This window comes from Gobius niger, assembly GCF_951799975.1.
Source record: "Gobius niger genome assembly, chromosome: 18".
Classification (NCBI taxonomy): domain Eukaryota; kingdom Metazoa; phylum Chordata; class Actinopteri; order Gobiiformes; family Gobiidae; genus Gobius; species Gobius niger.
The window spans coordinates 14,055,369-14,070,375 of NC_136869.1; the positions used below are offsets into that span (position 1 = coordinate 14,055,369).

At 42.4% G+C, this 15,007-nt stretch overlaps 1 protein-coding gene across 1 annotated transcript in view; it reads left to right on the forward strand.

Moving 5' to 3' along the window:
* Nucleotides 1–403: 403 nt before the first annotated feature.
* Nucleotides 404–15,007, forward strand: part of cntnap2a (contactin associated protein 2a) — a 328,106-nt gene continuing 313,502 nt past the window's right edge. The window contains exon 1 of the mRNA XM_079575788.1: nucleotides 404–878. Coding sequence (XP_079431914.1) covers nucleotides 785–878 — 94 coding nt within the window. The 5' untranslated portion in view covers nucleotides 404–784. The remainder of the gene's footprint in view (nucleotides 879–15,007) is intronic.

Sequence of the window (15,007 nt, forward strand, 5' to 3'; positions counted from 1 at the left end):
TTCCTGCTTCAATGAGAAGTCATTATGAACTCTCTGCATGGCCGAGGCATACCCTGAGAACATTTGTTTTGTCATGATGAATTTTATTATTGTATACTTTTTCAGGATATGATTAGGCCGAATATTGGTCTCTCATGACAATTTACTTTCAATCAGAAGACTTTAATGCAGCACATGTTTTAAAATATATATTTTTATGATCATACAGTTAATACAAAATTATTACTTCTTTTTGTATCTTTGTATTGGTTAAGCCTGTTCATATTATTGCTAATTTGGAAAACATAGATGAGTTCTTGCCCAGGTTAGAAGTAGGGGGGCAGTGTCTGTCTAGAAACAACAAAGCAATAGTAATGGGACGGGATGCCTGTGCGATCAGCACCACGGACAGCGCACCAGAGCGCGGGAGTGGATACAGCAGCTGAATGGACATCCCCGACTCCAGCGTCTGCACAGTCCTGTGCTGTAGAGAAAGGGAATAGTTTTTTGGTGGCTGTTGCTGGTTTCCCGGGCTCTCTAAAGTGAGGCATCTGCAGAGAGTGCGCTCCTCTTATTTGCACGCGCAGGGCAGTCTTCCCTCTACGCGATCCTTACATCATCTCCCCATTGGAGGGAGCGGGCAGAGACTGAGCGAGAGGGAGAGAGGCAGAGAGCCCGTGCAGCCCTGCTCCTCTCATCAGTGCTCTCCTGCGAAGCCACTCTGACGGACGGCTGCTGTCAGCGCCGCCACGCAGTGTTTCTGACTGTCTCCCCACTGCGTCCTGCGCGTCCGCACGCCGTGAAGATGCACCGGCACCAGCCTGCCCGGGGATTGACGTTGTTATTGCCGGTTGCTTTCTGGATATCCAGCGGTGTGCACGGGATTTCGCAAACAACCCGTAAGTTGTCATTTAATTCTTGGCCGGTTCCTTGGCTTACAAAGACTCGGTCATAGCGGAGGCAGTTGCAGGTACTTGCTGTGTGTTGGACTCAAAGCCGCGGTCGAAACCAGCCAAGCCCAGATTCCGTTGCATACATGTGTCAGCCCGGTGTGAGTTGTTTTCAGGTAGCCCAAGTGGAGTTCTCCAGTGCATCCATGCCTCAGCTGCTGGCAAACTTAACGCATACAATACATTTCATCAGCTTTTTGAGAGAACCGGTTATGGATAGGCTATAAGTATTCAACTTTCTTTAGTATTATGAGAGAAAACCGACTTGAGAACGCTGCGATTATCAAGTCCTTTAGGGTGTTTGTAAACGTGTTTCTTGTTAAAGGCATATCTGCCTGACTTTTGGTTTACAAACAATCAAGAGGGAGTGTGTGAATTTTTAATAGTTTGTTGTCGCCTTGACTCGTTCCTAACTTTGCATACGTACATCCCAATTCTTCACAAGGATGAGTATTACGAAGCAATACTGTCACGGTAATGGAAACAGCAATACCTCTCCTGCTCCTTCACTATCGATACATAATTAGATGTACAGCGCACAAAGGACAACGGTCTTTTATTTGCAATATGCTACTGAAAGGACAGAACCAATTGTATTCTACTACTTGGCAGATAAACAAGGTAGAATAGGGCCTTTTGTTTAAATGGTAATGATAAAGGTGCCTAAGTTTATTCCGTAATGAGCCGTGCGTAAAAGTTTAGAGGACTGAAATACGTTGTCCATTGCTACGAAAATGACCATCTTTCAAGCATCCATTCTCTTGTTGCTGCACTTTGAATTCTCTTCAGAAACGGTGCCATCATTGAATATCACATTATTTGACAGTCTGAAATATCAGGAGTGTATGTTGAAGCTCTATGTAATGTGTATACTCTGTCACGTGGACGCATCGATATCGCCGCTGCCTTCGCCTTTCCGCCGCACAGTTGTCTGTCCTGATTGTCTCATTCATCTCCGTCGTGATCGGGCATCCGTCTCGTTTTGCTGACGGCTGGGGATATTGTGAGGCGCGCCGTGCAGTGTGACTGAAATCCCGCGGTGTTAGTCGGGGCTTCTCGGGTGCCGGATGAATGTGTTCGGGGACGCACCTCATTAATCATCACCGACAGACAACAACTGATGCGCGTGAGCCGGCTGTGCGCGCGCGTCACAAAGTATGACACAGGCGAGAAACTGAGACAGAGACGAGCGCGTGGACCCTCTCGGAGCTGTGGATCATAGAGCGACTTCGGCGCTGTGTCACAGCAGTGGCACCGACTGCGTTATTTACAAAACTTCATCGATCCCCCTATAAATGACCAGCTCTTTGGCCTCTGCTGGCACAGATCCGGAGTCCGGGTCGCTCTGTCCCTACAGTCCTCAAGAGAGGTTCAGAGGGCATGCCCTGGTTCAAACGTCTTTGTTGTGAAATAGGACAAAACGTTTTTACAGTAGAAGAACTCAGCTCTCTGAAAACAACCTCAGTTTAGTCCATGAAGGCTGCTTTGGAGCACATTGTTGAACTGAATTCTCCAAAACATAAAATTCACAATACATTCATGATGTTTTCATTGTTCCAGACGTAGAGTTTTTAATCATTATTCAAATGTTCTTATGTCATATTGCCTGACCCAAAGCCTGCCTTTTCTTGTAAGAACGGGGTGCTACCATTCATACAACATACAATACCTTTAATTTAAAAAAGAAAAAAAGGGGGAAAGAAATGTGGGGACATGGCATCAGTAATGATTGACGTGTATGTAATTGTCACCGTGGGAAGCTAACTAAGCTATGCTCTGAAAACAGATTAGACTTGCTCCATTAAACATGTTCGCCATCCGTCTGCTCAACAGGGCAGGAAAAAGTGTGTCCAAGATAAGTTGTTCTGTAACATAATGACTCAAGAACATTGAAGGTTTTCTTGTAATGAGCATAAATGAATTCTCCCTTCCAGGATTCTATACAGTATATACCTGTCTGGTGACTTGATTGTGAGTGATGTCACATTAGAGGTGATCATAATTGGAGATGAGGGTTTTTCAAATCAGCTTTGTACTTGGAACTATATGTCACCTTTCTGCACTAATTTAGGTGGTATCTATATGTATCACACACAGAAGTGTTGCCTGTAAGACTTTGGAAAAGCTTTGGCTTCTGACCTAATGTGATCTATTCTTCAATGCCATGACACCAAACCTTACACAAGCTGCTTCAATTGCTTTGGAAGACTTTCTGCTCATGAATTTTGAAGTTAAAGTTTGTAATTAAAAAGATGCAACTATCACAAACTATCACATTCATTTTGAAAGCCACGACAACGACAAATGCCTGAACCCCTTAAACACAACTTGCATAACAATATTACTTACTCCCTCGAATCAGTTTTTAATATTTCATCTGGTAAGTCTTGAATATGCTCCCAACTTCTCTGCAGCTTTTTATCATAACTTTTATGTCTCATCCTGCAATGAATAATTCACTATGCTTATTAAATTAAAAAGCCACTTTAGTGTTAATTTCAGTGTCAAATGTCATGGCAAGAAGGCAAGTTGTTTATTTATTACCATGATAATAGAATAAAAAAAAACATTGAGATGCACACAGAGTCTCAAGTGTTTTGCGAAGTAAGTGAAAAATTAAAGCCACTTTCTCTTTTAAGTGGAAGCGCTGTGGGGCTATCCTTTTCATTCAGGGACCAGGCGCCGCCGTGACACAAATGTACAGTGACATGACGCGCCGCATAATTCTTTTATCATTGTCAGTAAACCCAGCTCAGCTATCACATATCCTCATGTCTATCTTTTTGCCAATACTGAAATCTGTATTTTTGATGCAATTGTAGCAACTTGTAAAGGCTGGAATTTTTACCACAATATCTTTCAATGATAAATTGTTTCCATTCCTTTAATATTGATCATTTTGTCATGATGTAGGTCCATTTGCCTTTGCGTGTGACAAGTTTGAACAGTGCACTTACTGTAAATAAGGGCATCTTGTATCAGTGCAGGTTGGTTCCACCAGTCATCCTCACCATCCTCTCAAAGCATATTTGCACACAACTTGTGAATGGAACATATACATAGAAAGGGAAACAGTTGGGTATTCCCTCCTCTTTTATGGTTAACCTATATTCCGCACCATCAACCCAGTGATCTGTAAATGCCTGCTGAGTGCCATGGTGAAACTACGGATTACACATTAGAAACATCGAGCCAGCATCTGTTCAATGTCTGTCACTCACGCGCACAGCCACAATGTAATACTGTGCAACCTCCTACCATTCATGTGTATATCTCATATAGCTATGCAGCGGGTCAGAACTAGGTCAGAGAGAAGTGTGCAGCTGTGCAATGGACTTGCGTTCAGTATTGTGTGGAAAAAGTTATAGTGAGGTAAAAGAAAGGCTGTCCACTTCCATTAGGGACGGAAAGGTTCCGGGGGGGGAAAAATCATAATTTGACTCACTTAACAATCTGCACATTTCCTCCAGATGATACAGTTTCTCCTAAATATCAAACTCCATGGCCAGAACTCCCTTTAAGCAGTATTGGAGGGTAGATCAGATATAAATGACAAAGTAACCAAAGAGAGATCAAGTTTCTTCTTATTTAAAAAAAAAAAAAAATGCTGTATTTCTTCGTTTATGCCTCACCTTCTATCATTCATATTATTTTGAGATGATAATGTATGTAAACTAGGCTATATAGTGAAAGTAGGTCAGGGTGAAGTGTTGCTGTATATCATGCCTGTACTGTATACTGTTTGTCTAGCCCGAGTGAGGAGCTGTCAAAATAGTCCCACAGCAGCTCATGTGGAAGACTTGTGAGGAAAAGAGCTTTGTACCGCTACGGCCAAGACAAATGTTGTTATTACTTTCCTGCCTTTGCATTCAATTTGTTTTTTAAGCCGCTTGAATACCCAATTTACAGGCCAAGATTAAGTGAATTAATCTTTGGGCTGGTTCGATTGAAGAAATGCACTGCCTTTTCTCCCAGGACCTCATAGTAAAGCTATTTGGCGCACCTGTGTGCATATGTTATTGTGAAAGATTATAGCTGCAAACTGCTACCTGTATTATGCATTAGTTTTAAATGTGTGTTTGTGCTCCCACTTGTAGATTCAGGAGGCTTGAGACTAGACAGGACATGCACCGTTGTCCGTATAATTGTGAAACCAAATGAGTGTGAAGCGGTCAGGGGTAAAGAGTGGTTCCGGTGCACAGTAATTGGGGAATGGCCAATTCTTGAAGTCTTGAATGCTTGCAGAGAGTGAGAAAGGCATCCTGCTGAAAAACAGGGGGTGTTTTTTTGTTGTTGTTGATGGGTTTGATTAGCTGTAGAGCCGTGGCAGTACAGAGCTGGATTAGTCAGTTAGCTTGCCCACACTTTAAGTTCCTTTGGCCATATTTTGCCATTTGTCATTTTTTGGTTTTGTTTCTCAGTGTGCCATACATTGCATTTATTAAGTTCTATTTCTGTCTGCAAAGGGTCCAAATACATCTTCAAAACTCTTAACGTCATGTTTGATAAGTTACTGTAAATAATAATAATAATAATGATAATAATAATGCATCGGTTTTATATAGCGCTTTTCTGGACAATCATAGACGCTTTACATTGCACTATTCGTTCACTCCATGCTTGGTGGCTGCCCTGGGGTAGAGTGACGGAAGCGAGGCAACCAGTCTGCGCCATCAGCCCCTCCGACCACCACCAACCATTCGCTCACACACTACATTCGCTAGGCTTCCGGGTGTTACTAAACAGTCTCCCATCCAAGTACCGACCAGGCCTTTCCCTGCTTAGAGCTTCCAAGGTCTGACGGGATTGGGCATAGCAGAGGCGGTATGGCCGGGAAAAAAATCTGTATTTACTCTATAGAGTCTGGTTTACCAATACGAGCACCAGAATTATTATAGCTGTACATGGTGGGTGAAAGGCCCAAGGGCATGTCTAGTTTTGGCAAAGTCATGGAAAGTACGGCAGCCAAATACATAGAAATCGGGGGCTTCATTTTAATATCATTACTTTTTATCATGATCATCCGGTCTGCTGGCACCACTGTCAGTCATGGAGAGATCAAACGATGGCCAAAGCGGAGATTAGCGCAGGACTGATCTCACGTCAGTTTCAGCTCTTTAATCTCTGGCGTAGACAGCGGACACAGGCTACAAAATGCATCCACAGCACACCCACACTCGAGTGGCAGACAGGAAAATCAAAAGTGTCTCATAGATTTACCTATTAGTACAGCGGCCCGAGTCCCAGCAGAAAGCTTTGTGCTAAATTACGACGGCTAGCGTGAGAATAAAATGGTTAGCACATGTGCAGCGTGATCGTCAGAATGGGTGGATATGCACATTTGCACACTGCATTGCTTTCGAAGATATTGCTTTTTAGTAAAGAGGCAGAAAAGTGAGCTATCGATCGGGAGATGGAGCAGAGAAGGCCCTGCTCTTTGGCATTATCTGAAGGACACAGTGCAGAGTGCCGCCCCAAGCTCAGCATGGGGTCCTGTGCCTTTCATAGTTTCAATACAGACAAGCTGATGTAGTCTACAAAAGGTACGCACACAATTGTATGTCTCGAATAAAGGTTGAGGATAAGTTGTACTTTATTGTCGCTGTAGGGAAATTTGCCCTCTGCATCTGATCCACTGCTGATGTCACTGCTGCGTCTGGGGGGGATCCATCTCCAGACTTCGAGCCAGGCGAATGGTTAGACCTGGCTGGAGGATAAAGCTGTTGTGCTTATTTTTGTTACACGGGGGGAAACTGGAGCACCCAGAGGAAACCCATCTAGACACGGGGAGAGACACATGCAAACAGGACCAAGGCCATTTGCCATGTGGCATCTTGCACACCAGATGGGAAGCCGATATGTCCTGTGCTTTCATTGTACAAGTTGTTCTTTTACGCTAGAAACTTGTATCATCAAGTCTGTGCCCCTTTCCCAAACCCAATCGATCCCTTCCATTCACAGAATTGTGGTTTACCCGGTCCCTTGTCTTCTCACATCTTGTCTGAAGACCCACCCATTCTGTATAGCTTGCTATTTTGATCTCTAGCAGAGAGGACACGAGGGAGAGCAGAGGCCAAGGGCAGTGGAAGTGCCATGTTTACTCAGCGCACTGTGTCTGCTGCTTAATGGACACACAGGACATGCTGGCTCCCCGAATGGCCTGCAAACGCATTAGCTGCTCTCACACTTCAAAGGCTGCTAATGGGGAATCTTGTGAAAGTGTCTCTAATGTGCGGTGTGAATTTGTGGACAAAGAAAAAAACATATATACTATCTGTGGCTGTATTCTGTCTTTTCATTTGTAAAATTAATTATAAAATGTCCCTCTGTGATAAACAGAGTAACACTTTTAAACTGCTAACAACAACAACAGCAACAACCATAATAATAATCGCACTTGTATTACGCTTTACAAGCCTGTGTTACCAAGTTTCTCAAAGCGCACTCACACTGTAGTGTAGCCACACTATTGTAGCCACACAGCTGCCCCTTGGGGCAGACTGACAGAAATGACCCCTCTAGTCTGTGCCATCGGCCCCTCCGGCCACCACCAGCCACTCTCTCACACATTACATTCATTCTGGCCTATTGTACATGTTTTTGGAGGTAGGGTAAACCGGGGAGAACATGCAAACTCCACACAGAAAGCCGCCCTCTGGCCGGGGATCGAACCTGGGACCTTCTAGCTGTGAAGCATGAGCACTAACTGCTGTACCACCATGCCGCCACGGTAAATACTACACATACTGGAATAGACTGGCGAAAGCTAGGCTGCCAATCTGCGCCATCGGCCCCTCAGACCAAACCTTGCGCTGCAAACTGGATTGACGCAAGAATTTAATTTTCAGTCTCATGTATAATCCATATTGGATGGCTGGAGCTGATACTTTGGGATTAGATCCCCAGGTGTTTAGGACCAATCATGTATTGCCATGAGTGGATGGGTGTTACAAAGTCGTCAACAGCAAGTAGTTTTATCAATACTAATTAACAACACTGGGCCGCTTTAGTGCTGTGCTTTAGTGCTTTAGCTATGTTTTGAGATTGGCTCTAACGGGTGTGCTTGATTGAATCAGCAATATACATAAATATCTTTTTAGATCTTCTGTCCATTTCTATTCTTTACTAGTCAACATTACCAGCAAGTGGCCCTTCTGCTGTCCCGTCCTACTGCACCTTTGGCACCTTTGGGACCCTTTTTCTATCTTCTTTTACTATTTCCAATACAGGAAAATCTCCACAAACATCTGTCAGCTTCACAAACGATTTAAACAGGAGCATTTTCTGACTGGTATAACTGTGTTAATGATATTTGCACTGTACTATCAATCTGGCTTTCTACTCACACGCAGGCACTGTAGGTGACGTGCCTTGCCCAACGACGCAGGGACAATAAGCACCTGCGGGAGCTGGGATTCAAACACCAACCGTCCTGTCATGAGACAATCCAATATAACAACTGAACCACTGTCGACAGTGAGAGGAGTAAATGTGTGTGTCTCTCTCCAATGTAAGACAAAGTTACAATTATGCTATTATCCATGAGGTTTTAACTGCTGATTTAAAAGCTCTTCTCACAGCACAGGTTACATAATTTAGCATATCCATTTCCGAGTTCTAGATTCAGGTTCACTACCAGAGAAAATATGAATGAAGTGAGAAAATGCACACTGTTATGAATTAGCATTACTGTGAGAGTAAAGCTCCCTAAACGCGCTCATAAGGTGAATATGTCACAATGTGTTTGGAAAAATTGGAAGTAGTTAAGGCCACAATATAAACTCATTGCTTTGCCCATTTGCCTCTCAACTGAAGTTAACCCAGGTTTCGTATTGTCTTTATAGTATTTGTATTATGGTACAATTTCCGCTGTTCATTTCAAACTAGCGACTTTGGGCTGCAAATTCTTGGAGAGCTTGTGTTTGTTCAATAATGCAGCAAGTGGGCTAATTATGAATAAAGTATCCGCTATTCTTCAAAGTTCTGCTCACCCCACATTGATTAAAATGCCCTCTGCCCGTCCTCTCATCCCTTCGCCTCGCATTTTATCTTTCATCTTGCTTTGCCGGAGATTCCTGTCCTCCTTTGTCCCGCTTCTTCTATTCTGTTGAGCGAGGATTCATCACTGTTCCTTCCCTCTAATAAGGGGGCAGAGCAATGCGGCGCCCAAAATAATTATCCCTGCCGTGATAAAAGATTTGACTACGCCATTGTCATCACCTTCTTTTTTCCCCCAAATTCCCCCCTTTTATTGCTTGGCCTTATTACGGTGTTAAAAAGCCCACACCACTTCCTTTGACTTTTTGCTTTCATTTTTTTTTTCTTTGTGATTGCGGTCCACTCATCGCCCGAGAAAGCGGCATCTCTCACAACTTGCACTAATCTTCCGTTCTTTTAATTCATCCTTGGGTTCTTCGGCTTTGTGCGCCTACCTGTGCTGCCTTCTAGTCCTTGTTACGTGCCACAATGAATACATTAAATATTCGCTTGCAATCTTTGTACTTCACTTGCTCTCGCACTTTCTCAAGGCCAGAGCTCTATAAGGAACAGACGAAGACGAGAATGACACGCTTGCTTTGAATGTGCGTACACTGTACAAATGTACTTTCGAAATGTTCATGGGTGTCAATGATCAAATAGCAAAGGCTGAAATTATTATTATTATTACAAAGTGCTATCTCCATGGGAAAAAAGTGGAAATCCTCAATGTCCAGGACATCACGGACATGTTCCGTGTTGTCTCAGTGCCTCTGTTAACCTCTTAACCCCCACCTGAACCCAACACATTATCTCCAGCTTCTTGAAAAAAGCGACAAAAACTAGAAGAAAACGAGGATGAAAACGAAATAAAAAAGTGACCGTAAATCGACACACAAAAAAATCAACAGGAGCGGACCAAGAAAGCAGTAAGAATGTGACAAAAATAGCGATGAAAGTGCAAAGACTAAACAAGAAAGTGGCAAAAAACTAGAAGAAAACAAGGATGAAAATGCAACAAAAAGTATCAAAAAGTGACAACAAAAAGCCCAACAAATGTGCAACAGTGAAATGAACACGAGCAAAAAAAAAGTGGCAAAAATGGGATGAAAAAGAAGACGACAACATGGCAACAACGCAAGGAAAAAGATCTGTTTAGATCAGTTTTGTAAGTCTTAGCTTTCAAATGTTGGCCTTATTAAGCTCTCCAGTCAAGCAGCTTTTAGATTTAAAGCTGTGTTAAAGATGTGTTTGGTTTAAGTGGGGGTTAACAGGTTAAAGTAGTGATAGAACTTTCAAAAAATCAATTACAATAATATATGATTGAACTGGAACTGGAGAAATATCTTGGAAAAAAATATATATAATGTTTCTTCTGTGTAAGGCAAGTGATAATTAATTTACAGTAGCACACAAACCATAGACTTAGCTCTACCTGGGCAGCAACATCTAATTTAGTAATTAATAACTGTTATCTGGAGTGTAGACTCTCTAAACCATGTTACCAACGCAGCAGAAAACAAGCTGAAACAGAACAATATATATTTTCTGGTTCTGAAGAAAATCTGCTTTGTCTTCTCTTCTACCAAGATGTTCCCAGATTTATCTTCATGAAGTTCAGATTCATCTACATCATTTACCCGCATCTTCTGCTATCAAACAAATAATCATAAAGGCACTGATAGTCGCAGCACTGAAGTAGAAAACTTCGGAAGAGTCATTGACTGACTCATCGTCTTGTTTATACTTGTTGTTCTTGAGGTCACTATCAGCCTCAGACCTTCACTGTGCTTATTCATCATGCAGAGGTCAGGCAGTGACAGCATCACTGTCTCCAGAGGAACGAGTGTCAACTGCAACATGCTCATGTGATGAATAAACCATATCATATACTTTCATAATGCGGCACGTAATGCGTCCTGAACAATCCTGTCGTCTGGTCTGGACTCTCTAATGAGGCGCCGCTTGAAGTATCACTGTGAGCTATTAGGCTTCACGGAATTTACCAGCAGGTTTGATATGAAAAAATGTGTATCTTATGTCATTCAATTGTGCTCTTGCTAGTCTTTAGGCTGCAGCTGTGGGTTGTGAGGTTGCAATTCTCATTTTAATGCTTGTTAGAACAAATTGAGGGTGCGGTGCCGTCAAGTGCAGAGACACCATTTTCAGAGGCGTAATCGAGAGAGGATCGATTTTATTCAAATAAAACAAAGGATTGGTCCAAAACACATTCATGCCTAAAGGGGTTGGATATAATGAAGCAGAAACGTGAGACAATTTGCAATGCATCATTTTATACTGCTTGAATTAGTTTATGATTTAAAGGCATTAGTTTATGTTTTGCATCTATACTGTTTCAAAATCACATTACAATAAAAGCAGCTGGGTTGCTATAAACCTAGGCTTATTGCCATTGAATGTGGCAACTCAAAGCATGGGGCTCTGTGGGCTGTTGGATTGGATAAATGCTTTTGTAAAGGTAATTGTGAATAAATCAGTAGAAATCAGAATGAGTATTTGATATCCACTTGTTGACTTGATATCTGGAGATACATGTCATTTCAACCTGAGAAGACTCAGAATGGCGACATGAGTGTTTTTATTCGCGAACATGAATCATTATTGGGGCTCAGACCCCAGCGGAAGATTGAACGAATAAAATGTATGCTTTATTGTCCCTGGTTGATGGTCAGAATCACCGGGCCGGAGGATTCACCTATTTCACATATTTTTAGTGTTAGTAGACATTGGAGTAGACAATAGGGAGACACACATAGGGAGAACATGCAAACTCCACAGAGAAAGGCCCTGTCCTGGTGGGAATCGAACCTTCTAGCATTGTTGCATGATAGCCAGAATCTTCCCCGGAGCTTGGACCCTGGCGGTGGTAGAAGAGGAGACCTGGGTTGGTCGGTCGATGACGAGCAGAGCCGAGGAGAGGCCAGGCGGAGAAAAGGGGTGGAGGAGGTTCGTTGCACGGGAGGGAAACAGCTGAGTGATTGACCAAAGAGCTTAAAAAGGGGATCCTGGGCGATGAGCGGCTAAAGCGGGGACGAGCCGGTGCAATGATTGGCTGTCGTGAAGGTGCGGCTTTAGCAGGGTCTATGATTGGATGATTGGAGAGAGCAGCTGGTGATGAGGTAATGAATGAATGCAGCTCGTAAGTCTTCCAGGCTGAATTTGCAAAATAAAAACAATCGTACATACCTTCCCTACCTATTACAAGGATTTAGTATGTGACATGTGAGCTCCCTTTTTGAGCTTTGTTTACATAGTTTGCAGGGGGAGCACTTTTATTCTTGCCTTTAACTTCACAACATTAAGCAACTGTGGAATAAAACGTAGAAATGCTTGTTGAAAGAAACATACGACCTGCTTTTGCGCTTTGAGCTACAACAAAGCAATATGTGTGAGATTGCACTCTATTACAGCACTGAACTTGCAAAAAGTTTCAGGTCAGACCCACACTTTGGTAAGGGGTGAAGTTTTTTGTCAACTGCAACTTTAGGTTTACTCCGACTGCAAACTATTGCCTCATGCATAGCTTTTTTTTTTTTTTTTTCCTACCACAGTGATGCCATATTTAAAACTTTGCACTACAGCAGATGAGGTGCGGCTAATTTAATCGAGTTAGCTTTACTTTACACTTAAGTTTAAAGCACACAAGGAGTTTGCTTTGGGAGTAAACGGTAAATTTAAGTGGATGGATAGCGGCCAGAGGATTCACATTATCTGGGCAGCCGGCTCATTAGCAGCGCTGCTCTCACTGCTGCACAGGCTGGACCCATCTGACCCACAGATACCATAACAACACAACCTCTCACAATGTCACCCGTAACTAGAAACAAATCAACTACTTTACAGCGCAGTAAGAACCAGAACGCCGCCAGTTCAAATCCCAGCAACTAATTATTTGCCAAACTATTTGAATAAGAAACTGTTTTTTTTTGGTGTAACTTGTCTCTCTTTGAAGCCATCCTGAACATCTCTTTAATCAATTTCCATCTTTGGACAGTGGCTGTTGTCAGAGATGTAAGCCCCAAATCTCCTCCCAACTTCAAAGGCAGTCTGTGTGTGTGAACCCATAAAGGCTGTCTAAACCCCAGCTTTATCACTTCAGCTTCAAGTCTCTCTCTCTCCCTGCGCCTCCCTCGCTGCCTCGCCGCTGACTCCGGTGCCCAATTTTATTTCCTTTTAAGATACTTGGCGGGATTTGCTTCTTTACGTGACCTGTCAGACAACCCCCCCGATTGTTTCAGCGGCATCATCTATAGCCAGTCATACGTTCACATTTCAAAAGTTATAGCTCAACTTTTGGTGAGCATCACGCTGGCTCCCAGACTGTCAGGCTTAAGCTGGGTTTGATTTGTGAGTAATGTGAGGGCAGAGCAGGTTGACGGATGATTGAAATATAACATTAAGGCTTTTCTTTTCAAAGTCTCCTTTCTATTCCCTCTTCCATGCGTTTTGTCACTCATCGACTTATCTTTCCTCTTATTAAGAACTCTTTCAAAAGAGTCTTGTCAGTGCCTTTTTGTTGAAAGAGAAGTTTCATTTCAAAAGCCAAAATGTGTATGTTATTTTAAAAGCCGCACTACGACAGAAATAAGGCAGAATGTCAGAAAGTAAAGTGTTGAAGATTTTTAGCTGAGGTTTATCGAACAGGAAAGCACAGGGTGAACAGGGGTGAAGAGCGGGGAGAGACATTCAGCAAATGTTATTATGTTATGTTTTGTTTATGCATTTTTCTCCCGCTTTGCAAATGGCTAGCTTTGTGTTGGTTGATTTTCTGTAGAACTTGGATTCCTTTACTGACTTGTGTGTTTCCAATTTCTTTGTTCCAATTAAATAACAATTGGGGAGCACTTCATGTGCATCTGAGCAGGGCTTGTCATCACTGAGACATATTGGTGCATTTTTAAAAATGAATAAGCCACATTTGAAACAAAGGCTTTCTAACATTAGACTGACAGAGTGCCTTGTAGTTCTTTGTCTGCACTTTTACAGCAGGCAGACGGCAAACTTTATTCCATTGTCATTTCATGTCATTCCGATGATTGTGCAGTGTTTCTGGCATTTTGCCATTCAGCACCACCAAGTGCCACCTAGAGTGCTTCTAGTAAGTTCTTATTCAACTAAGGCTCTGTCCACACTAGGGCTGCAACTAAAAATTATTTAGTAGATTATTTTCACGATAATCACCTGGCTATGAATAATGGAGGAAAATTTGATTTTTTTCACATAGCGCTAAATAAACAAACATTTTACAAACTAAGGCAGAGAGTGGAAAGATCTCAAAATACGTGGCTCTGTTGTTACGACGTCTCCAGAACTTTTCCTAAAACGTTGACAGCACCAGTGTTGTGTATCCATAATCTACTGACCTTATGAGTTTTACTCCACTCCTCTTTGCTCCACTGCAGTCCGCGAGTAGAAGTAGAAAGTAGAAAAACACGGCAGATTAAGCCTGCATTTAGTCTGTGCTTTTGGTCTGACAGCAAAAGTCTGGTCAGGTTTTTCTGCTTTAGTCCCGTTTTGTCTTAAGAATAAACTCGCCTCCTCATCTCCTCTGTAGATCGTAAATACTTGAATCTGTTTCATTTTCATTTTCAAAAAGTTTGAAAATGGGTCATAAACAGCTTCTGTTTCTGAAAATATAAGCGTTTAGTTTTTGTGAGGAAATAGCCTTCTAACTTACCTTCTTACTTACATTACTGTTGTCTGAAAGAAATCGTGAAACTAATGCCAAATATATAAAGATGTTTTTGCTGCTGCAGTTGGCATGAAGACACTGCTGATGTACGGCCAGAGCAGTTGAATGCAGAATTTGTCTCAGTGGAGGCTTGTCATTCAGCAGTTTGATTCACTCTCATGCCTTGAAACTCAGAGAGAGACAGCGATATCCTGCAGAGAGGACACAGTCAAGCCTTCCAAGTACGTTCTGCATGTAAACATATGTATCTGTTTTACGCTGCTTTTTCTCTATTGGTTTCAAACAAATGTGTCGTTTACAAGTGCACTGATTCATAGACAGACTGGCACGGTAATCTTTATGTATTATGCGCGAGCAAAGCCAATCATTTTGAGAAAACCTGCATTAA